The sequence below is a fragment of the Oreochromis aureus genome, linkage group 5 (assembly GCF_013358895.1).
Source record: "Oreochromis aureus strain Israel breed Guangdong linkage group 5, ZZ_aureus, whole genome shotgun sequence".
NCBI classification, from domain to species: domain Eukaryota; kingdom Metazoa; phylum Chordata; class Actinopteri; order Cichliformes; family Cichlidae; genus Oreochromis; species Oreochromis aureus.
The window spans coordinates 23,120,024-23,144,850 of NC_052946.1; the positions used below are offsets into that span (position 1 = coordinate 23,120,024).

At 39.0% G+C, this 24,827-nt stretch overlaps 2 protein-coding genes across 2 annotated transcripts; one reads left to right on the plus strand and one right to left on the minus strand.

Moving 5' to 3' along the window:
• Positions 1–3,835: 3,835 nt before the first annotated feature.
• Positions 3,836–9,713, plus strand: mrto4 (MRT4 homolog, ribosome maturation factor). The gene is made up of 8 exons (XM_031731384.2): positions 3,836–3,991; positions 4,247–4,305; positions 4,422–4,525; positions 7,086–7,167; positions 7,256–7,323; positions 7,407–7,558; positions 9,065–9,141; positions 9,223–9,713. The coding sequence occupies exons 1-8, from the start codon at positions 3,964–3,966 to the stop codon at positions 9,370–9,372; spliced, it is 720 nt and encodes a 239-aa protein (XP_031587244.1). The 5' UTR covers positions 3,836–3,963; the 3' UTR covers positions 9,373–9,713.
• On the minus strand, positions 9,400–23,757 carry LOC116313678. Its single transcript, XM_039612858.1, has 7 exons — positions 23,528–23,757; positions 23,168–23,239; positions 22,062–22,146; positions 18,531–18,611; positions 10,999–11,098; positions 10,761–10,890; positions 9,400–10,091 (listed from the first exon to the last, which is right to left on the minus strand). Exons 1-7 carry the CDS (start codon positions 23,723–23,725, stop codon positions 9,918–9,920), a joined length of 840 nt encoding a protein of 279 aa, XP_039468792.1. The 5' UTR covers positions 23,726–23,757; the 3' UTR covers positions 9,400–9,917.
• Between the last annotated feature and the right edge of the window lie 1,070 nt (positions 23,758–24,827).

Consider the following 24,827-nt stretch of genomic DNA (forward strand, 5'->3'; position numbering starts at 1 on the left):
GAAGAATGTCGTGCTTTATAAACTGCTATGAACACTGGTGTTAGATCTTTAGCAATTAATTTAATTAATGTATTCCATGATATACTTTATTTATTCCAAATGTTATTCAATAGCACATAACAAAATAGATGATGAAGTTGCTGCAATAGGCATAAGCTGCTGGGGATTCAGATGATGCACTGAATTTTCTTCTTCAGCCACCTTTTTCACTCACTATGCGTGGGGGGGGGACTTGAGGCAACAGCTGTTGTGATTTGGCGCTGTATAAATAAAACTGAATTAAATGTAAAAATACATAAATAAATAAATAAAAACGTAATAATAAGTGGCTAAAATGAATGAAATAATAATGATGATGATCACAAGAGAACAGAAAAAAATATTTAAATGAAATAAAATAATTAAATAAATAAAAAGAAAAATTATAAATAAACAATCACTGCATGTATAATATGTTATCAAGCACTATCACTAGAGTGCCTAGTTTGATGCAAGAGACAACCCAGGCAAACACGGGAAGAACATGCAAACACACAGAAAGACCCCAGCCTGATGGTGGAATTGAACTCAGGACCTTCTTGCTGTAAAGCAACAGGGCTAGCCACCGTGCTGCCCGTATCATTTAGTCTTAATGTGTAATTCAGTTCGATTCAGTGTTATTTATATACCGTGCTGCCCGTATCATTTAGTCTTAATGTGTAATTCAGTTCGATTCAGTGTTATTTATATAGCGGCAAATCACAATTACTAAGGTGACAAAAATTATAGAATTCAAACATTTATTTGTTATTTACGGTGGCCCCTAGAGACAAAGCACGTACAAACTCCAAAGCACATGCAAACTCCAAAACACATGCAAACTCCAAAACACTTGCAAAATCCAAAACACTTGCAAACTCCAAAACACATGCAAACTCCAAAACACTTGCAAACTCCAAAACACTTGCAAACTCCAAAACACTTGCAAAATCCAAAACACTTGCAAACTCCAAAACACATGCAAACTCCAAAACACTTGCAAAATCCAAAACACTTGCAAACTCCAAAACACATGCAAACTCCAAAACACTTGCAAATTCCAAAACACAACGGAAGTGCTCCAGGACGCTAGGGGCAGTGTTGAGCTTTTGTTACCTAGTAACTACACAAGCCAAGAAGTACCAATGACCGGATTTGGGCTCTATCCCAATTCAGGGTCTGCAGCCTTAAAGGCCACATTTTAAGGACGATTATGTCACAGCGACACGACGAAGGCTGTCCCAATTCAAAGGCTGCTCGAAATGCGGCCCTCAAATGCGTCCTTAATTTCCCTGAATTTTAAGGATGGGTCGGTGTAGCCTTCATGGCCCAACATATCCCAGATTTCATAGCGCGGCCGTGGTGTGGATAATTTTGCCGAAAAAAACGGCGGAAGCGGAGCCGCCAAACAGTAAACTTTCAGAAGTAAGTACTGAATATTATGTCACTTATTTATGCGCAAATGTTTTTATAATGAAGAACATTAAAACATTACTGTTGGCCACATGTCAGCAAAGTTAAGTGACATTAGCGATGTTTGTACTAACTTGGTTTTAAAGCCTTTACTTCAAAATATATGCCGTTCAATAGTTGACTTTAATCTTACAGAGAATGTGATGATTTTATGGATAATTAAAGTCAGTCATATATCCACAAACACAACAAGCTGAAAGTCAGTGATGCTGCTCGGTTTGCAGTCCTGAATATGACGGCACAAGCAGGATTCACTGCACTGTTAATGTTAGCTATGTTATATTGCTGCCTCTGTTCGGTGGTGTCGAGCCAAACGGACTTTAACGTGTGTTTGAACGAGCTGACGGTTCACTCGTTAAGCTGAAAGAAAGATGCTTTAATCACAGGAGTCACACATGTGTCCACTGGACCATCTGGGAACTCTTCTTGTTTAGCACTCGTAATAACACAAACACTAAATCCTCCTTCTCTTGTGCTGTTTTGTAGCAGTGTGTACACCTGAGACTGTCACCTGTCTGTCTGTCCTGCACTCTCTCTCTGTTTCTTTCTCTCTGATTGTGGAATAAAAGTATGAACATGTATTTATAAGTTACACTTGTGTTTGAATCCTGCAGCTTATCACACATTTGATTTCCATGTGTGACAACTGCAAGTGTCCAGAGTGAGGACAGACTGAGGGACCCACTGCTGCACATCATCTGTGAGGCTTTGCACCCTGATGATCCACCAGGACAAACTCAGCAGTGTGTGAGGAAGAGGAGGAGGAAGAGCCAGCAGCAGCTGACAGATGGAGAGAATAGACAGACTGTTCCCTGTTTGTGAAGGACTGCTAGGAAAGTTTAACATAACTAATTGTCTGTCCTGAATCAGTCTTATTAGGTAATGTTCAAATAATGTTATCATCCCAGTGTTTTCAGTGTGGGAGAAAGTACTCAGGGCCTTCAAGTTACACACTATGAAAGGCAGCAACAAGTTTAATATTCAGAAACCTAAAGTATGTATCAGCAGCAGAATGGAGCTAAAAATACATGTTTGTTTCAGTTCTATGAAGCTTTGAGTATTTTGGATTAGTAGCACTGCTGTGTTTGTTGCATCATATTGCTGTAATTGTTTATATGCTTTATATATTCTGAGGTAAGTTGATCTATAGTGTTACATCATATTCTATAAGGATGTTATGTGTTTGTGTACTTTCTGCCCAGTTTGACCCATTTAGCAGAAGTCAGCCTGTTTAAGGCTCTGATATCTATTCTGTATGACTTAAAGCAGTTATGACATGGTCTGATTTTCTCACCCAATAAAGGAATATTTAATATATCAGTCTACTCTTCATTTTATCAGAAACAGTTATCACAGTTTGTACATTTTCTTTTTATAAATATATGTAAGCAATGAGCCAAATTTAGCAATGCCAACATACTGAAGGAACAACATTTGTCTCTTATATATGATACACCTATATATGCACTGTCAAAGATACTTCTCTTTGAGTGAAGATTTAAGGTGATAAGACATATAGATAACTGCAACTTGAATCTGTACTGAGGCTCAGTATTTGACACAGAGTTCATGTTCACTGCTGTAATAGCTAATAATGATTAATATAATAACTATAATATTGGCCATATTATATTTACATTACCAAAGTGATATTACTTTAGTCTCATGAACAACATTAGCTAATTGTTATTTACTAACTAATCTTAAATGACTGTTCATTACAGAAATGAAGCCCAAAAATCATGTTTTACAGTCCTGTGGTCTCAGCCTCAGATACTTATCAAATCACACAAAGCTCTTGTAGAAACAAACAAACAAATGAACAAAATATGTTCTCCTTCATTTCTGTCAAACAAAGTTGTATGACACGTTTCCAGCGGTTAGTATCATGGTTGCTAGGCAACCTGGGAAGCGCGACGGAGACTAGACCGTCCCATACAGACAAACTTGCCGTTTATTTTGCAAATTGAGCTCAACACTGCCCCTAGCGTCCTGGAGCACTTCCGTTGTGATTTGGAGTTTGCATGTGTTTTGGATTTTGCAAGTGTTTTGGAGTTTGCAAGTGTTTTGGAGTTTGCAAGTGTTTTGGATTTTGCAAGTGTTTTGGAGTTTGCAAGTGTTTTGGATTTTGCAAGTGTTTTGGAGTTTGCAAGTGTTTTGGAGTTTGCAAGTGTTTTGGATTTTGCAAGTGTTTTGGAGTTTGCAAGTGTTTTGGAGTTTGCAAGTGTTTTGGATTTTGCAAGTGTTTTGGATTTTGCAAGTGTTTTGGAGTTTGCAAGTGTTTTGGAGTTTGCATGTGCTTTGGAGTTTGTACGTGCTTTGTCTCTAGGGGCCACCGTAGTTATTAATACATATATAACGCTTTTTTGTTTTTATGTCAGGCAGTACATAGTCAGCCATCCCAAACAGAAACACTTGGGGTCCTTCTACTTCACGTGTGCGTCTGCTGCTGTGGCATCGTGAGGAGGAATCATGCCGAAATCAAAGAGGGATAAGAAGAGTGAGTAAAGTATAGTACATTTTTTTCAAGTGTAAAAGCATATGGGCGTCGGTGAAGTGTTTTAAGTGATCTTGTATTTGTAAAACTTCTTTTTGACTAGTGAAAGCTACCAAAAGAGAGGCTAACTAAAGCTAGCGTTAGCTTAACTGCCTCAGCATGGTTGTACTCCTGGCTGCTCATTGATACATACACGTGTATACGCAAACTGCAGGCTGACATTTGTTCATCGTGAGTTTTCGCATTTTTTCCCTTCAGTTTCTTTAACGAAAACAGCCAAGAAGGGGCTGGAGTCAAAACAGAAGTTAATTCAGGAGGTGAGTGTTTTCAGTGCTGCAGTCACCATCTTTGTAACGTTGACATGTTAAGTTCAGCTAGGCTAGGTCTGTTCCAAAACACCTGAAGTACCTAAACCTAATCTTTTTTTCTTTAGTTGCGGGAATGTGTGGACACCTACAGAAACCTGTTCATATTCTCGGTGGCTAATATGAGGAATAACAAGCTGAAAGACATCCGGACAGCGTGGAAACACAGCAGGTAATGACATCTTAGGGTTCTGATTTCAAGGCTCAGTCCTAGTACTGCACTAAGGTACGTGTGAGTGCGTATTAAGAATTGGGTTGCACTTGGTTCTCTCGGTGACATTGCCACCTCTAGTCTTGTTGGAGCCCTTCGAGAAAGAAATAATTACATGGACAACACCAATTCGTAAAATGTTGGGATGCTGTGTAAAATATAGAAGACATCTGTAAATCACCTAAACCCATATCCACAATAGAACTTAGAAAACGTATCAAATTTTTGAACTGAAAAAAGGTAAAAATCTAGCTTATTTTGCATTTGATAACAGCAACATATTCCAGACTAAAGAACTTGTTATCAGAACTTGGGTAAAAACCTGGATCAGTGTCTACACATTTGGAAAGTACTAAAAGGTATATACAGGTTTTAGAGAAAGATATAATCCCATCCATCCATGTTTCAGCAAGAAAATGCTAATGCATCTATTACAACAGCATGACTTCTAAGTAGAAGAGTCTGGGCGCTGAAGTAGACTGTCTAATATGTAGACCGATGAGCAACTGAAAGCATTTGGCATGAAAAATATGACAAACAATGTGTGAACATTAGATAGAAAACACTTAGAGATAGAAAACAGTGCATGTATGAACGTTTATTTGAATGATATGTGTTGTATAAAGCACTTTGAATGCTCAAAAAGGAGTCCATTTACCATGAAATTTGTAAAATTTCGCTTTATGTTTTCCCCTGTCTTCATTTTATTTGAGTGCAGTAGTGCGAGCAGGTATATGGCAAGTTCATAGAAGCGCTAAAAAATTCAGATTATGTAGGTTAATTTCCTCCAGATTGCATGTGTTCTTCTTTAGGTGTCGGTTTTCCACTGTGGTATAGTATGAGGCATCAGTTACAGTCTCTAACTACATTTTTTTCCCTCATCTTAAGTTGCCTGTTAGTTGGCTTGATTATTTTAACAGAGCCAGTAAGTAGGATGCACGTCTGCAGTTACAGTCAAGTGGAGGTAAAATTACATAAAGAGAAGAGGAGGAGAAATTGAATTAAAGGCATGAAACAGAGTTTAGAAATTTTCTATATGTTGGTCTTTTGTGTGTAGAAAAGATACTATTTTGGATGGTTTCTTGCTTATAACTCCTTTTTAAGTATGGAAATTAAAGTTTTTGGTAAAATAGTACAATTAATATACACGTTGACTTAGAGCTGGGCGATATAACGATATGTATTGCGAAATAACTTTTTCTCGATAGAAAAATTAAACTATTGCGTTAGGCCTCATCTCTCTTGTCCTCTTAAAAAAAAAAAAAGAAAAAAAAGAACAGCCAATCCAAATTAAGTAGCGCAGAGCCGAACCAATCACAGCCACAGCGTCACGTCACATGACTTGTTATGTGCAGCACAAGTGTCAAGGCGCACATGTGTATTTGTTTGGGAAGCAGCTAGCCGGGCTGCCCAGGTAATGAAGGAAGTGAGTGTGCCGACTAGAGAAAAATCAACCGAGAGCGTGACCGAAGGTTACCGAAGAAAAAAACGATGATGGTTCCAATGCCGGAGAGATTGTCGAACGGAAGGGCCATAGAAGTTCCGTAGTGTGAAGATATTTCGGCTATTTCAAGTCTGACAAAAAACAGAGTAGCGCGCACTGTAAATTGTGCCGAAAGCAAGTCTGGAAAGACAATAAAGCGGTGCATGCTCAATCTCTGACTGAAAGCGCTAATTCGTCATTCGGCTTTTGTCAGACTAAAGTAACTGTTAAAACTGTTTGAAAAGCTAAGCTATACAACAAGGAGAGATTGAGAATTTCCTTTTAGTTCTGTTTATTTGATATTGACAAAAGTTAGTCAATTTTGTCTGTTCTTCTGTAAAACGACCTAAGATTTATTTTTAGAATTAAAATTTTGTTTCTAAGTGGAATTGACAATTTAGTAGTCTGTTTTGTTTGTTTTATTTTGAAACTTAAACGCTTTAGCGGCTGCAGTTTTTGTAGTTTGCAATATTTGCCTTTATTTATCTGAAACTGAAGTCTCATGTTCCTTAAGTACATCTGCCCTGTTGAACTTATTATGGGAAATAAATATTTAAATTAAAACAAGCTGCTAATTATTTCACATTTTACTTGTGAGCAACGGCACATTTAAATCTTATAAATGTAGTTATTTGGCTTATATCGTGATATATATCGTTATCGCCTGAAATGAAAAAAACATATCGTGATATGAAAAAATCTTATATCGCCCAGCTCTACGTTGACTATAGGATAAGGAATATTACTGAATGGGTACAATAGGTGTGGATTTTTTTCTAGAAGAAAAGTAACCATATTATCTCATAGTTAAACATCTTGTCTATTGATTGTTATTGGTCAGTAATCAGCTTAAATATCAATCATTTTTAAGAAGTCAGCATCATTATGATTCATGTTTGTATTTATATGGGATACACTTGAATTCTATCTTGCAGCATGTTGATGTGAACCACCAAAGTTCGTAAGAATGTTAAACACGTATTTGGAAAGAGCCTATATTTATTCAACAGTGTAAATGATCTCATCTCTGTTCCACAGATTCTTCTTCGGCAAAAATAAAGTCATGATTGTTGCTTTGGGGAAAAGAGATACAGATGAATACAAAGATAATTTGCACAAGGTAAGCAAGATCTCAGACAAACTTGAAAAGTTACTGCTGTGGTTTACTGCCGTCACTGAATATGTTTATTCATTTTGATAATGTTCAGGTCGGCAAGCATCTGCGTGGAGAAGTGGGTGTACTATTCACAAATAAAACAAAGGAGGAAGTACAAGAGTAAGGCTATGCTAAATTCATCTTTGTTGCAGTGATCCTCCAATGTCTTCATTGAATCACTAAGCGATGTTCTTTACCCACAGATATTTCAGTCATTTCAAAGAGGTGGATTATGCTCGCGCAGGAAACCAGGCTCAGATGGATGTGACTCTGGATGAAGGACCCCTTGAACAGTTTACTCACTCAATGGAACCCCAACTGAGGCAATTAGGGCTTCCCACTGCTCTAAAGAAAGGTGAGATTAAAGGACTGTTCTTGTCACCCACTACAACACCGTGACTCAATGGATTTTAACTTTTTAAAATTGGTATTGAAGCAATGGAGGTCTGTGACTTGACAAATCACAATCTGTATATAAAAAATCGTTGTAGCTTCCAGGACTGAAAAGTGTAACCAATGTGGAAGTGGCTTAAACTGACATTCTTTATAATGATCAGCATGTGGCATCTGGTTTAAAAAAAAGACTGTACAGAAGTCCAAGTAAATCCTTCCCTGTACTACAGAGCTTTTACTGATGGGAAGTCACACAAAGGTGATTATCAGCTCAGTAAAGTTAGCCCAGAGTTTCCCCAATCAGTCCCCAAAAAAGGCAATGTTTGCAGCATATGATCACTTACAAACATGGACGGGTATTGTGACAGCAGACTGGCATACTTTACAAATGAAAAATAAAATATGTTAGATCAAAAAAGGTTCAAAAGCACTGTAGGAATATATCTGTGCGTTAGGTGGTGTGGTTAGCAAGATTGTAAAAGTGCTAAATAGGGTCTATTTATTTTCCCAGGAGGGGAAAAGTGGCAAAGACCTATCAGTACAACTGCCCTGTCATTAAACATGGCAAGCTCTGACTGTAATTACAGTTAAATTAAAGTGTTGCCTAAGTGGAAGTAGTTTTCCCCAGTGGTTTAGCTGCAACCCCAGTGGTTTGAAACAGGCTGTATGCATGCATAAAACAAATAAAATCGTACTTCAAACTAGTAAGTGGACTCATTTTTCTGAAGTCAACAAGTTCAAGGTTTAGGATATTGCTGTATTAATAATTGTAGAAAATGTCAAATTACTTGCCTGTATAAAACTGTTAGTAGAAAGCAGGAGAGAAAAAATGGATGAATAAAGTTGCTCCTAGGAATTTTTTTGGACCTTCATGGAAGGACAGACTTGATATTTGCATCTGTGCTATATTCTAGAGTACTGATTGGTCACTGGTTTTGTGTGTTGATCTCTTATCTTAAACATGATCTGCTACAAAGCAGGTTAGGGCTGATGTTACCATGGCGATCTACCGTAGTAAGACATGAACAACCTTTGTAATGTAAAAACTGAAAGTTGGCTTAATAAGCCCCAAGTCGTTTTTCCGTAGTATAGGTGAGTTTATAGCCTCTGTCAAATGATGTTCAGCTTGTAAATAAGATGCATGTATGGTGAAAAAGGACAATGAAACAGAATAGGGCAGACCAAACCTGTGACTGACAAGTGGCCATTGCGTGAGCGTGCTGTGTCAGTCATTTGTTTGTTAGTTCCACCCCTCACATCTTATTTCAATGCTGAAAGATGACAACAGCAGGTTGAGGCTTCACTATAACTGGGAGATGTATTATAGCTACAGTCTAGACAGTATATACAGTCTATGTAAGCATGTAAGCTGCTTCAAATCAGGTCCGAGTCGGTATTAGTGTGTTCATGAAATGTGTGAATTCACTGCTTTAAATATAAAACCAACTTCTTTTATCTTGTGCTACAGGAGTGGTAACACTGCTGAAGGACTATGAAGTTTGTAAAGAGGGGGACACGCTCACTCCAGAGCAGGCTCGTATTCTGGTGAGTTCTTCATTTTACTTGATGTTGACTGTCACACACTAAATGTATTTCAGTTGACTGAGGGTTGTTTTTTGTCCACAGAAACTCTTTGGTATTGAGATGGCAGAATTCAAGGTGCAGATCAAATGTATGTGGAACTCAGAAACAGGCGAGTTTGAGAACTTCGCTGGCGAGGAAGAGTCTATGCAAGATGAGGAAGATGATAATGATGATGAAGATGATGCAGAATGAAACTTCTGCAAGGCAGGAGAATTTAAAAAAAAAAATCCTGCTTTCAAAAGCAGGCGGACATTTAATTTAGCTTTCATCCTGACAGCCAGTGTTGCACTCTGTAGTCTTTCTGGTCTTTTTATACCTACAAAACATGAACTTCTGTCCTTCATCTTGAATTTTAGTTTTGGACAATGTGGACTGTATTCAAAGGATTAAATCGTTTGGGATGTCATTGTTCTGCCAAGTTCCCTCAGCACAATAAGGGACTGATATTGTGTAGAATTCCCTTTCCTTTCACTGTTCATGTTAAACCAACACTCATGAATAATATACACATTTTGTTGATGTGACAAATTTAATCCAGAGTCTTCAGAAAGTTATTTTTCCATGAAAGCGTGTTAATGTTTTTTTTTTTAATATAGACATGACAATGAAGTGCTCTTTGATTAAAAATGCAAAAAGTGTACTGATCTATTCAAAGGATAGAAAATGTACATTTCAGGGGAGAATTCAAAAAGCCTAATTAAGTGTAATTTTGAAAAACATTTTTCTGTAAAATTAAATCAAGAAGGTCCTAATCTGAAGTAGTTTGGACACTCGTGGGCTACGAGATTCCAGACTTCTTTGAAGGCATCGACCACTCTCTGATCCAGAGGACCCTCTTCCGCAGCAGCCATATTTTGCTGAAGCTGCTCCATGCTCAACATGCCAATAATGACTCCATCTCCAAGATCACCCTGGACCCACGAGTTGGAGAAAACGACACTGCTATGGCAAGGGGTTTGAGATTATAGCTCGTAGTAAGGTTATGAGCAGCTGTAGCTGACAATTTAATATAAACACGCAAAACAGGAATTGCACAGCTGGAGTCTGTTAATTAAGATTTTTATATGTGGAGGATTTGTTACAATTTAAAAATAAAAATAGGAACAAAATCTTGGTCAGTAGAGAATATGTAGTTTACATGCAGCATCTCATATTAACTTGGTATTTTGTGGTATTTTCTTTCTAAAAGAATCCATTTCAAATATTACAAACCTGCAGACAATATGAAAAACACTCGTGTTTTGTTCTACCTCCAGTAGGGGCATTTCCACTGCACTAAAACATAATTACAGTAATTTAAAAACTAGTTAAAATCTTTCAGTGAAAAACCTCAAAGGCTGTGTAACTACTGACTCTTGGGATAGTTTTCAGAAAATAAGAGACTTCATTTCAGGCTTACTGGTACACCACAAAGCAGTGTTTCAGTGGTAACTCAAAGTTCTTAATTTTCAGGTTTCCAATACTAGCAATTTCAAATGTTCCGTTTTTTACTTTAACCATAGGGCTAATCTTTACCTGGTAAATACATAGATTACCATGAGCATAACATTTTTTGTCACTGCACCTGTCCATGTGGGTATCTTAAGCTGAGAGTGATGATACATCCAGCGCATAGCAGCAGAAGTCAGCGAGGGTTTCTCTGATCCGTACGCTGTTTCCAAAGCCTGCAGAACCACCTCTGTGGCCTGGAAATGACTTTTCTTCCAGTATCTTCCACAGAACAGGAGCACAATCAAGGTTATGGTTAACAAAAATCTCATTCAACAACATAAAACAATTTGTTGGTAAATATTTCAATAGCAGTCAGCTGATCTTCACCTGTCTCTGTATGCTCCAGCCCAGCTGTTGCCAAAGAATCGTCCTGCAGGCTGGGAGCCATCTTTATCTTCATAGTGATACTTCCCTGTCAGAAGGCCACCTGGCAGAGGAGGACTAATGTCAGAACTCAGTACAGTATGTACTTAATGCTGTAACTCACCCAGGACACATTTTAGCTCACAGGTAATGTTAACAAGGCAAAAAATACTAACTAAAGCAGGGGTTGGCAACCTTTCTGATGATGAGTGCCATCTAAAATTTCCTCAGAAGTCAATGTGCCATATGATTGCATTAGCAATAAATTTAATAACGCTCTATATGAACAGTTACACACTATATATAACAACTTTATAGAATTATATTTGTTTGCAGATGTTGGCAGCTATCAGCGAATAGTTATCAGCTATTTTTAAACAAAAACCCCCCCCCCACTTTTTATCCATAACACCAAATGAACTGTACAACATAAAATGCAAATGTTATTTATGGTCTCCTCACAACAATGATAAGAAAAATAAACTGGTCCAATATGGCATGTTTGTTGATACAGTGATACACATGTTAATGTGATCTCTGGTCTCCCACTCAGAGACACAGGTGTCAGAGTGTCCAGCATTCAGACGGCTACCTGAGGACACTCTTCATGTGAGAGAAAATCTGCTCACACAGATATGTAGAGCCAAATACTGTCAATAATGCCTCTGCAATGTTCTGAAGACAGTTAAACTTGTCAGGTAGTGATGTCCAGCAGGTGAAAATGCAAGCTCCATGAACACGCACAGCTATGGATTCCAGCTGCGTTCGTAGTTCTGCAAACTTTGACCCCCACGGAGTCGAGCTTTTCAGTTCAATCGGCTGCATTTCGATGTCACATTAACTGGCATTAACTCAGCCAGTTAATGCGAGACAAATCCAGCTGCTCATTAAAGCTTTCTGGCTTGATCAGAAAAGAAAACATTGGTCCATACACCTGAAAGTCCTGAAAACACATTGTGAATTCTGTCTCGAGTCTACGGATGTATCCATGTATTTACGTGGTGCTGATGCTGCGCTGAGCGGACAGCTCCTGAAGCATTTGAAGTGTTGGAATGTCGAAATTTCAACATCGTTTGAAAAAACTGCCAGCTAGCAACGTCCCTCTCACCGGTAGGCTAAGTTATTTTTAGCCAATTACAAGTTGAATCTGCTAGTTCGGGTTGTTAGCTAACATGTAGCTAAGAATGTAGCTTGCGTTCTCGGCAAGTCCATACTGCCGTGCGTTCTCGGCAAGTACGGACTCGCAATTTGTACAATTGGAACACCAGCGTACGTCATGATGTCAAAGGTCCTTAGTTTTTACAGCCGTCCCTCTTAATTTAACTTCAAGAATTGAGAAAGGGCCCGAGTTTGATTGATGACCTTTGACTTGACCTTTTGACCTTTCCGGAAGTACTCCGGAAGTGAGAAGCGTGACTAATCAAATCCAGAGGGGTGTCCAAATTCATAGGCTGCATCCTCCTGAGGACCTGTCCTTCGCGGTCTACGTGGGCCAGGTCCCCAGAAGGTCGGGTAGGCTGGAAGTAAACGGCTGTGAAATTGGACGGTCTAGCCTTCAGATTTGCGTCACCGCTGTCTTGGTGGAGTTTAATAAACTCAGCCGTCTTCTCCTTGCTATCTAAAATATAACAGGACACTGGTGTAAATTCTCGACCATCTCACGCTTCTCTTTAATCAGTTTTCTGTTTGACGTTTATTCAGCTGTGTGAAAACCCCGGGGGAACCCACCCGAGGGATTAATAAAGTTATTTTATCTAATCTAATCTAACAACTTTAATCTCAGCCAAACCGACTTACTCACAAACAAATAAAACACTGAAAAAAGCCAAACAATAAAATTTTTAAGTTATCCAAGTGACTTTTAAATCACGTTTAACCTGAGTAGCAAAAGACCGCGGTGATCTGAAAATGATGTGCCGGGAGTTTGCCGTTCTCGGCGGCTCTAGTGAACCTCGGGCTCCCGGCTAGCTACCGAGCTGGTGGGTAACAGACGTCTCTGAAAACGTTGGAGCGCTTTTGCAAATATCTGATGTCTTGATAAACTGAGCAGATATTTGAAGTTTACACAGCTACATTCTTGCCTGAAAATATGTTAAAAGTTTATTTTGTGACCCAGAAAGAGTAAAAACAATAATATTAAAACTGAGTAGCGGCCGCCATTGTTGGAAACTGGAATTGGCTGGGCCGCGCTATGAATTCTGGGATATGGTGGGCGATGAAGCATACACCTGACCCATCCTTCGAATTCGGGGAAAAGGAGGACGCATTTGTCGGCTGCATTCGGAGGATCCAGCCCATAGCTGTGTCCCAAAACCTTGGCTGCATCCTCCGGAGGCCGCATTTGTAGACCGATTACGTCACAGCGACGCGCCAAAGGCTGTCCAAATTCGTAAACTCCTCCGAATGCAGCCAACAAATGCGTCCTCCTTTTCCCCGAATTTGAAGGATGGGTCGGGTGTGTCCTTCGTGGCCCACCATATCCCAGAATTCATAGCGCGGCCCAGCCAAACTCTAGTTTCCGGCAATGGCAGCCGCTACTAAGTTTTAAAATTACTCTTATTAATTTTTCTGGGTCACAAAATAAACTTTTAACATATTTTCAGGCGAGAATGTGGGTGTGTAAACTTCAAATATCTGCTCGGTTTATCAAGATATCGCATATTTGCAAAAGTGCTTCGACGTTTTCGGAGACGTCTGTTACCCCACCAACTCAATAGCTAGCCGGCCCAGAATTCATTGCACAGAACTTCATTCACGTAACGACGGCGGCACAAAAAGATCAACCGGGAGATGAATACACTTTTAAATGTAAGTATATGAAAATCTGGTGGTACAAAAGTTAAATTTTTATAGCGGTTATGTTGTTAGGGTTGTGAATTTGCATAGACTTGTAATATTTATTTAAACGATCTTTATAAAAAGTGTCCGTAAACTAGCTTGTATGGTGGGTCCCGCGGTTTTTCATTGCCGCTTACATTTTTCCCAATCAACTTCTTTGTGATATGTTTATAGGGACCAAAGAGCAAACGGCAGACTTCATTAAAACTAGAGGAGAAAACGATCACCTCTTCACCGGGGTAAAAAATTCAGCGACTGTGGGATGGAGGTACACGAATAAATCAATTTACACATCATATTAATCTGAGTACGGTTTCAATAACCCTCATTCTGTACAGAACCTGTGATGTCCAGACGATATTGCTCGTGTTCTGCTGTGAAAACTTTTGGATTTAGGGATTATCATAGTTGTTATGGTTTTCTCTCTTATTTTTTTGTGTGCAATCAGGACTATTCTCGAGAAGATGGGCCTGCAAGGGAAAGTCACCCCCTTGCAGGCCAAAAAGAAGTGGGACAACTTAAAGAAAAGATACAAAGTATGTGTGTTGTCAAGAAGATATTTTTTAAGAATGAAATTTAATAAATGTACATTTACTAAACGTTGTATTGTTTATATTTGTCTGTCATTTCTGATTTCCTCTGCCTTTAGGATTGCAAGTGTCCAGGGTCAGGAGAGGGAGTCAGTGGGAAGCCCACTGCTGCTACTTGGCCCTGGTTTGGCCTCATGGATGAGGTGATGGGACAGAGGCCTTCCATTAGGCCCCCTGTCCTTATTTCCTCTCTCCCTGAGGACACTCCAGGGCCAAGTACAGCAGTGGGTGACCAAAGCGAGAGGGAAGAGGAGACAGATGAGGAAGGAGGTCAGCCAGCAACAACGGGAAGGAAGAGGAGAAGGGATGGGGGGATGAGCTCCTTGAGCTCATCAAAGAGGACATGCAGTACCAAAGGGAGGCTGAGGAGAGGAGAGAACAGGAGAGCAGGGACAGGATGGACAGACTTTTTTCTATATTGGAAAGATTAGTTCCTAAATAAGTTAAAAATATATTCAAATAATGTTCTTACTTTGTTCTATTTGTTATGTCATTCTAAAAGTTTTTGATTAATGAAAATTAGTTCCCAAATTGGTTGTGCCTTCAGATATTCTTTTTTTGAATACATTTCTTACTTTTTTCTGTGTTATTTTAAAAGTTTTTCATTATGAATAAATTGATGAAAACAAATTTCACTGAACTCATTTTATTTACAGATGTTTTTAACATGTATGAACATAATCAAACTTTGAAGAGTTTTAAATTGATATTTAAAGGTAAATAACAATAAAACAAGAATATTTCTAAAACATGAATTTTAGTCAGAGAAGGAAAAAATATATACAAATATTTAAAATTTTTCACACAGGATTAACCAAAGTGACCTGTTCCTGGACCGTTTTTTTTAATATACTTTGAAAGATCACACACACAGAAAATCTCTGGCAGTGTTGCTGGATTTGCCGAAGGTAGATCAGACATGGATGGGGTGCTGCGACTGTGACCCGTGGTTTGTCTTTTCTGGTCGGAAAGTGGAGAATCGCACAGGGTGGTCTGCAAAGAGAGTTTTAGGATGCTTCCTCCCCTTGTCCACTGCATTGTCCATCCACGGGTTTGCAGGGCTGACTCAATCGACGGCTGCCACACCACTAAGAGGTTTTTCAGAAATATGCAAACCAGAGAAAGTGGATTCACTACTAGTATAATACTCGTGACTCTGTAGCAGACAACAGTTTGAAAAAGTGGTATTAAAAAAGATGCTTAGATAAATGTTTACTTGCCTGTTAACAGTAGTCATGGTCTGGTGGTACCTCCTCCAGGGCAGACACCTCGGCAGACAGCTGGTCCCGCCACAGAGCACCACTGACTGCCTCCAATCCAGCCTCCCCCTCATCATCCTCTGCTCCATCTCCCTCAGGTTCATCCTCAGGAGCCACAATGTCGCCAGCACTGAGGCAAATGTTGTGGAGGACGGCACATGCTGTTATTACTTGTAGTGATATACATACACACATTATTCTTTCACATATATATACACACACACACACACACACATACATATATATATATATATATATATATATATATATATATACACACACACACACACACACACACAATTATATACAATTAATTTGAAATTGGGTGGTCACTTACATGAGGTACAAAGGTGTGGTGCACCTCCAGCGCTTGCAGGAAGATGGCCCTGAACCTGTTCTTCATCATCCCAAAAGCACGCTCTATTATGGAGCGTGCCCTGGAATGATGGCTGTTGAAACATTGGGCTCCCACACCTTGGACTGGCCTCTTGTAGGGTGTGATGAGGGGGAGTGGACGCTGGAGGCATGGGCACCCTCCATCTGCGAGGATGAAATGCCCTGGAGGAGGGTAGACTGACTGACTGTACAGTGGGCTGTGGCGGAGCACCCTGGAATCATGCACCGACCCAGGCCAGCCCACGTATGTGTCGATGAAGTGGCCCCGATGGTCACAAACAGCCTGCAAGATGATGGATGGAAACAGTTTTCTGTTCCTATAGCACTGACCATCAGGGCCACTTGGACACTTGATGCGTATGTGGCAGCCGTCGATTGCACCCACCGCTTTCATAAAGGCTCTGTGGCGTGCCAGCCCTGCAAACCCACGGGACACTACTTCTAGGTCCTCTGGGGTTGTTGGGAGGTGGATGACCTGGTAGCGAATGGCCAACACCTCTTTTGTGACTCGGTGGACGATGTAGTGGACAGTAGAACGAGGCATCCCAAACACTCTTGAGACCACCCTGTAGGATGCTCCACTTGCCAACCAGAAAAGAAACACCAGGATCTCAATTGTGGCACCCCATCCATGCCGCCGATCCTGGTTCAGGAGATTTAGCAACACTGCCAGAGACTCCCTGCTTAGCCGAAAATCAGGGCTTGGATCCTCCTGGCTAAAAAAACGGTCCAGGACTGGTACACTTTGGTTAATCCTGCAGTACAATGGCCTTGTCTGGTTAAGGAAAAGGTGGAGAACAGCATAAACAGTTTTAATAGAAAGGTATGACTTCATTTATTTTATGACATCAAAGCATTATTCTGATTGCTAAGCTTGAGTAAAATAGACTAACACTGAGAAATAACATTTTATACATTTCATCTGTGTAGCTAAGCTTTTTTGTGAACTCATAAATAACCCTGTTTTCAGCTTTCTGAAAATTTTACTGCAATTTTATGTACACAAATAAGTAACAGGATCATATGAATAATTGAAAATAAATTTAAACTTAGAGAAGAACATTTTCTAAGAGATTTTGTTCATATATTTTGAATGACTGCCGTCATTCAGTCACTGAAATTATCCATAAAACTAGCTAAGTAAATGCGTCTAGATTAATAGTTTTACCTGGATATGATTTTCTCTGATGAGCCTGGAGTACAAAACATGCCGGCGATGACGATGGCGACACAGTTTTTTTTAGCTCGTCGATAATTAAAAATGTACATAAGAAACGGAGCAATATTTCGGGGTCCATTTTCGCTTTTCGCGCTGTGGCACTGACGACTGGAAATACTCTGAATTAAGGGCGGGAGTAGATCGAGAAGGCTAGACCGTCCAATTTCACAGCTGTTTACTTCCGGCCTACCCGACCTCCTGAGGACCCGGCCCACGTAGACCGCGAAGGCCGGGTCCTCAGGAGGATGCAGCCCATGAATTTGGACACGACCATAGCGCAGCCCAGCCAAATTTCAGCTGCCAACAATGGCAGCCGCTACTAAGTTTTAAAATTAGTCTTATTAATCTTTCTGGGTCACAAAATAAACTTTTAACATATTTTCAGGCGAGAAAGTAGCTGTGTAAATTTCAAATATCTGCTTGGTTTATCAAGACATCGCATATTTGCAAAAGTGCGCCGACGTTTTCGGAGACGTCTGTTACCCACCCGCTCAATAGCAAGCCGTTCAATGGTCACTCGAGCTGGCGAGAGCAGCGGACTTCCGGCTTCATCGTTTTCAGACCCCCGCTCTTTCGCTACTCAGGTTAAACATGATATATAAGTCACTCGGATAACTTAAAAATGTAATTGTTTGCCTTTTTTCGGTGTTTTATTTGTTCCGGAGTAAATCGGGTTGGCTGAGATCAAAGTTATTAGATTATTAGATTAAATAAAACTTTATTAATCCATCAGGTGGGTTCTTCCAGGATTTTCACACAGCTGAATAAACGTCAAACAGAAAACTGATTAAACAGAAGTGTGAGACGGTCGAGAATTTACGCCAGTGTCCTGTTATATTTTAGATAGCAAGAAGCAGACGGCCGAGTTTATTAAACTCCACCGAGACAGCGGTGACGCAGATCTGAAGGCTAGACCGTCCCATTTCACAGCCTCGCACTTCCGGCCTTCTCGGTCTTCGAAGGACCCGGCCCACATAGACCGCGAAGGCCGGGTCCTCCGAAGGATGCAGCTGATGTTTTGGGACACAGCTCATGAATTATGACACCCCCCAGGTGTGTGACTAATCAAATTCAAATGCATGATGAATTGCGTCCGGGAGTGCGCCGGAAGTGAGAAGCATGACGAATTTGATCTAGATGCATCCAGTGGGGAAAAAAAAATGTATGTTTGTCCAGAGAGGGAGGGGCTCGTACCTGGGGCACATGGTTGAGGAAAGTTCAGGGGTAACACAGCAGATAACGCTGATGAGTCAGGGAAGATCAGAGCGCATTCGGCTGTATAGAGAGAGACAGCATGATCGCAGCAGTTAGTTTTCACCCACCTGTTTTTGTACAGACGAGAGTTGAACTCATAGTTTGAATTCTGTTTAGTACAGAGTTTAAATGTTTCAGTCTCTATTATTAGTATCTATATTATGACAAAGATGGTGAGTAGAGATCTTGATAACCATTTTCACCAACAAATGTAACCATTTTTTGGGGTAAAGACTAAGGGCTATTTCTTTCTTTTTTACAATAGTGGATTTAAATTTATTTTACTTTCTTATAATAACCTTGTTACAGACACAATAAAATGAACTTTGTCATCGCACGAGATTTGAACCTTTAAGATTATCTTAAACACACGCCACCGACTCAACTCCTTGTACGTGTAAAATAATATAACCCTGAGTAAAAAAAAGCACCGCGCACATATTCAGAATTCGGTCCTATTTAGCGTCGCAAATAATTTTATTAAAACAATTTCACCCCTAATGAGGTATTTTGGTTTTGTGCAGCCCCCTCTTAGACTGAGGTTAAGTGAGGGAAAGAGATTTTCTTCATTTTTTAGAGCTACTTTTACAACAAAGAAAATTACCATGAGATTACGGAAAACGGCCTTGTTGTCCGCACACCCGCGGGTCAAGAAGGAGTCAGACGACCGTCAATGTGATCGGGCCATCCCGGTCAATTACCTTACAGTCTCCTGACACGCAGCCCGCAAGGTTTGGGTGTGATAGGAGGGAGAGCTTGGGATTAGGGATGGGAATTCCGGATCTTTTTAGTGAACCGGCTCTTTCGACTTGCCTCACTAAAAAGAGCTGGCTCTTTCGACTCCCAACTGGCTCTTCAGGTTGTTTTGTTGCTTTAATAAATTTATTATGAACAACAATATAAAATTATGCACAAAAGGAATAACTAATGTAAAAAATTAACGTGGTTTTATTTATATATGTTTATATATAAATATATACAGTGGCCCCTAGAGATAAAGTAGAGAGAGAAAGAGAGCCAAGGACAACAGCAAGAGACAACATCGTCACATTAGAAAGGTACAGTAATCATCCACAACTATTTTCAGGTGGGGATGATAAAGGATTCAGAAAGTTTATTCATGCAGTTAATCCAATGTATGCAATTCCAAGCAGGAAAACACTCTCCCAAAAAATCATCCCAGGCCTATATAACAGAGAATGTGCATCTTCTTTTTGTTTTGCATATTTTAATTTATATTTTATTGTGTTGTTGTTTGCAGTGTTTTGTGTTGTTTCACTTTAAATTTGTTTAAAAGGAAAAAGCTGAAAATTTAAATAGTTCAAAGTTGAAATGTAAATAGTTGGTTTTCGTATTTTATAATTTATTTATTACATTTTATGTGGAGTGAATAAATAAAAGTATATTTACGGTGGCCCTTAGAGACAAAGCAGTACAAACTCCGTAGCACGTACAAACTCCGAAGCACAAACATATACAACATATACTCATACTACCACACACCAAATCCAGTCGTTGGTACTTCCTAGCTTGTGTAGCCACTAGGATCCTGGAGCACTTCCGTTGTGTTTTGGAGTTTGTACATGTTCTGGAGCTTTCACATGCTTTGGAATTTGTACGTGTTTTGGAATTTGTGCGTGTTTTGGAGTTTGTACGTGCTTCGGAGTTTTTACATGGTTTGGAGTTTGTACGTCTCTAGTGGCCACCGTATATTCTCACTAAAGTTCAACGTACAACACTCTGTGGTTATTCAGATAGTCAAAATAATCTAAACATTTAAATATTTTATTGTCTTGTTTTATTTTAGCTCAAAAATAGAGTATACTTTATTTAAACAAGGCCTGGTGGCCCTAAATTGCAAAATGAAAGGTATAATTTGTGGTAATATGTTGGTCTTAAGTAAAACTAAGGTCTAACACTGAATTGATTGACGATTTATACTTTATACTTTAAAAAACACTCGAATGAAGTGGGGACATTTTTGTACCCTGAGGACCACAGGTGTGATTATGTGCTGCCATTTAAAAAATTTTAAATGCTTCAAAAAACATTCTAAATAAAGTCCAACATACAACACTCTGTGGTTATTCAGATAGTCAAAATAATCTAAACATTTAAATATTTTATTGTCTTGTTTTATTTTAGCTGAAAATTAGCGTATACGTTATTTAAACAAGGTCTGGTGCCCCTAAATTATAAAATGTAGGGTACATTTTGCTGTAATGTGGTTGTCTTAAGTAAAACTAAAGTGTAACACTGATGTGATTGACAATTTATACTTTACAAAACACTCAAATGAAGTGGGGACATTTTTGTACCCTGAGGACCACAGGTGTGATTATGTGCTGCCATTTAAAAATTTTAAATGCTTCAAAAAAAACATTCTCACTAAAGTTCAACATACAACACTCTGTGGTTATTCGGATAGTCAAAATAATCTAAACATTTAAATATTTTATTGTCTTGTGTTATTTTTGCTGAAAATTAGCGTATATGTTATTTAAACAAGGTCTGGTGCCCCTAAATTGTAAAATGTAGGGTAAATTTTGTTGTAATGTGGTGGTCTTAAGTAAAACTAAAGTGTAACACTGATGTGATTGACAATTTATACTTTACAAAACACTCAAATGAAGTGGGGACATTTTTGTACCCTGAGGACCACAGGTGTGATTATGTGCTGCCATTTAAAAATTTTAAATGCTTCAAAAAAAAACCATTCTCACTAAAGTTCAACATACAACACTCTGTGGTTATTCGGATAGTCAAAATAATCTAAACATTTAAATATTTTATTGTCTTGTTTTATTTTAGCTGAAAAATAGCGTATACGTTATTTAAACAAGGTCTGGTGCCCCTAAATTGTAAAATGTAGGGTAAATTTTGTTGTAATGTGTTGGTCTTAAGTAAAACTAAAGTGTAACACTGATGTGATTGACAATTTATACTTTACAAAACACTCAAATGAAGTGGGGACATTTTTGTACCCTGAGGACCACAGGTGTGATTATGTGCTGCCATTTAAAAATTTTAAATGCTTAAAAAAAAACATTCTCACTAAAGTTCAACATACAACACTGTGTGGTTATTCGGATAGTCAAAATAATCTAAACATTTAAATATTTTATTGTCTTGTTTTATCTTTGCTGAAAATTAGCGTATACGTTATTTAAACAAGGTCTGGTGCCCCAACTTGTACCTACTGAGCTACCAATTCATGAGAATTTGCATAATGATGATGGAACTCAAAAGGTCCTTCTTTTTTTTTCTTTTTTTTTTTACTATAAAACAACTAATTATTATGAAAAAACAGAAACCTGTTATCATGCACTGTGTTACACAAAACACACTATGCAAGAGTGATAACTATTGTCTTAATGTACCCATGCTTTCTTCAAACAACTTAAATTGCTTGTTTTAACTGTATCACAACAATACATAAATGTGGTGTTAAAGACCACCCAAGATCTTTACCTGGTGAGGTGAGTAGGCGTGACTTCCTGCAGTGGTAAGCAATTTCCTGTTCCCAGTGCTCTGATAGGCTCTGAAAGGTTCCAACCTTTGTAATGCCAGTACAGTATATCTTTATGTTGTGGTCACATGACAGCACAGCATTCTCTCTGCATTTTCTACCCACAGTTTGAATTAAATAAGAAATAACACGTGTATTTATTCAACTTACAGACAATGAAAAAACAAACAGAAAGAAGAGTGTAAAATTTAAACTCTTTAATTGATGTTAACTTTTTTTCAGTTATTAAAAAGAAAACCCAAACAGACAAACCCCTCTGAGCAAGCACTAGGCAACAGTGGGGAAGAAAAACTCCCTTTTAAGAGGAAGAAACTTCCAGCAGAACCAGGCTCAGTGATGGGACAGCAATCTGCCGCAACTGGTGAATGGGTTCTGAAAAGTAACTTCATCAATTAAAAAGAGCCATTACAATTTTAAAACTAGCCAATTTAAAGTCTACAATTTGTTTTCTACAAACTTTTTCATACGATTTAAGGCTATTGATATTTGCTACTAGGTAGCAAATGAGAGTTCAGAATGTTAACTTCAGTTTTCCTACTATTACTTTTATCAACATTAGTGACACACATTCTTAAATTACCCACGTTATGTATTGCGATGTGACATAAGCCTATTTTCTCTGGGGTGTCTAATTTTGTGCTAGTGCCAGGAGTGTCCTGGCGTTTTTTCCTGGAGCTAGCGTCACATTCAGGAGCTGGCACTGTTTTCTTTGGGGCCTCTGTTTTCGTGCTAGTGCCAGGGGCGTCTTGGCATTTTTTCTCGGAGCTAGCGTCACCCCTGACATTTTCTGGATTATCCTTAGATGTTTTACTGCCCATTGTAAAAAGATTAGTGTATTTGTTTGCTGATAATTTGTTCTCTCTTTGTTAAAACTGGCTTTCAAAAATCCATTGTAACAGAGGGGTATATAAGACCTCGGTCTTAACTTAAATCCTTTTAAGTCTGTGATGTCCTTGATGTCTTTGAACTTAGCTCCGCCCCCTTTGAGTAAAAACGGAAGAGTTGCTAGATAAATATAGATATATATAGTTATAGATATATTCCTTACCTCTTTGAGATTTATAATCTGCAAAGGGACTGCTGGCCCCCGTCCCTTTTCAATTTTTTTCAAGGGTTCCATCTAAATGTGACAGAGAAGGACATTTATTGTAAAAATAGATAACTGTATCGTACTTTAACTCGTACATGGTTAAGATTTGGCTCTCCATGCTGTAAATCCCAAATGAACCATCCTCTTTCTTTTGTCATTCTCTGATTTTCAGTTATTTGATTTTTGTTTTGCAAGTGCCTGAAAAAAAAACCTATTGCTAGGTGTATTGGCTTTAACTTGGGACAGTAAAAATGAAACATTTAAAACCTTAAGCTACATCTAAATGTGTTAGTAGTAAATAAATGTGGGGAAACTCACAGCTGTGACCCATCCCTTCACTGTCACGTAAATCATCTGGGATTGGTCGATGTTGGTCAGTGAGATCAAGGTGATGGGTGGTCCCAGAAGTACCCTTGCCTCATCCTCCAGCTGCTGACTGACCTGGATGGGCGCGCTGACATAGATTGCTGTGTCCTTACTGGAAAGCAATGATCTTGTGCTTCCAAATTTGCTCATTCCGAATTTTCTAATTGTGTACGTTTTACCCGCTTTAATTTGGGAGGCCAAGCTTTGAAATATGACAAATCTAAACAGATTGGTCCTGTCACATACTGCTGCGAGGGTGTATTATTATGGACAGCTTTGGGCCTTGCATGTCTATCAGAGAAATGCCAATCACTTACTTTTGAGGTTTCTTTAAGACACATTACTTTCACAGTTAGGGATGGCAGCCTCCTGTACGGCTCACCGGTATTATGATAGGGTTTTGATGAAGCCATTCTGAAATTACACACAGACACACACACACACACAAAGAGTTTCATGAGACATGTCCGTTCAGTCAAATAGGACAAACACAAAAACCTGATGTTTTATATATTTCCCTTGAACCTGTGATTTAAAATTATCTTGATGTTTGTGTAGGCCCTCAGTCATCTTACGCGTGTTAGTCTTAAGAACTTGAAAGAAGGCGAGGTTTCAATAAGTTAAAGAAGTCCAATCACATTCTTTTAAGCTCTTAAGACGTCTTGCTTGATATTACACACTCCGTGCAGTAGGAGGCGCCACGTATCTTTAACTCTGGATTCATGCATGCCAGAAACAGATTAAGTGCTGCTAGGGCAGGCCGATATGGCCAAAAGTATTTATCACGATATAGATTTGAAAATTTGTGATAATCATATAACTTAGTGATGTGCGAATCATGAATCGTTCAATACTCGAGAATCACTTTACTGACTCATGAATCATGATTCACAAGCCCAACTGACTCACTGACTCATCCCTGTTGCTGTTAGCAGCAATATATCTAGCTTATAATTAAAATTGTGGAGAAAAACACAACATCCAGTATCTTAACAAAAACATTTCTGCTCTGAACTGGAAGAAAAAACCCTGAGTAGAAGCTTACATCAAGACAATAGCTCCTCGGTTCACAGTAGCATTGCTCTGCTAACATGCTAACAGCACATTTGAGCTACTCACCCCCTCCTTTCCTGTGCTGAATCGTAGGGTAAGCAAATCACTCAGGACTCGCTCACCCCCTCCCTCCTGTGCTGAATCATAGAGGGAACGAATCACTCACTCACTCACTCACCCCCTCCCTCCTGTGCTGAAT

Bases quoted from the DNA above. Each gene is read 5' to 3' on its own strand.
- mrto4 (XM_031731384.2), top strand. From the start codon at position 3,964: ATGCCGAAATCAAAGAGGGATAAGAAGA. The intron at 4,306-4,421 runs GTGAGTGTTTTC...TTTTTTCTTTAG, and splicing joins AACAGAAGTTAATTCAGGAG to TTGCGGGAATGTGTGGACAC. The intron at 7,168-7,255 runs GTAAGCAAGATC...GATAATGTTCAG, and splicing joins ACAAAGATAATTTGCACAAG to GTCGGCAAGCATCTGCGTGG.
- LOC116313678 (XM_039612858.1), bottom strand. From the start codon at position 23,725: ATGAGCAAATTTGGAAGCACAAGATCATTGCTTTCCAGTAAGGACACA. The intron at 22,147-23,167 runs GTAAGGAATATA...GGCATTACAAAG, and splicing joins AGATTATAAATCTCAAAGAG to GTTGGAACCTTTCAGAGCCT. The intron at 18,612-22,061 runs GTAAAGATCTTG...CTCTCTATACAG, and splicing joins ACGCCTACTCACCTCACCAG to CCGAATGCGCTCTGATCTTC.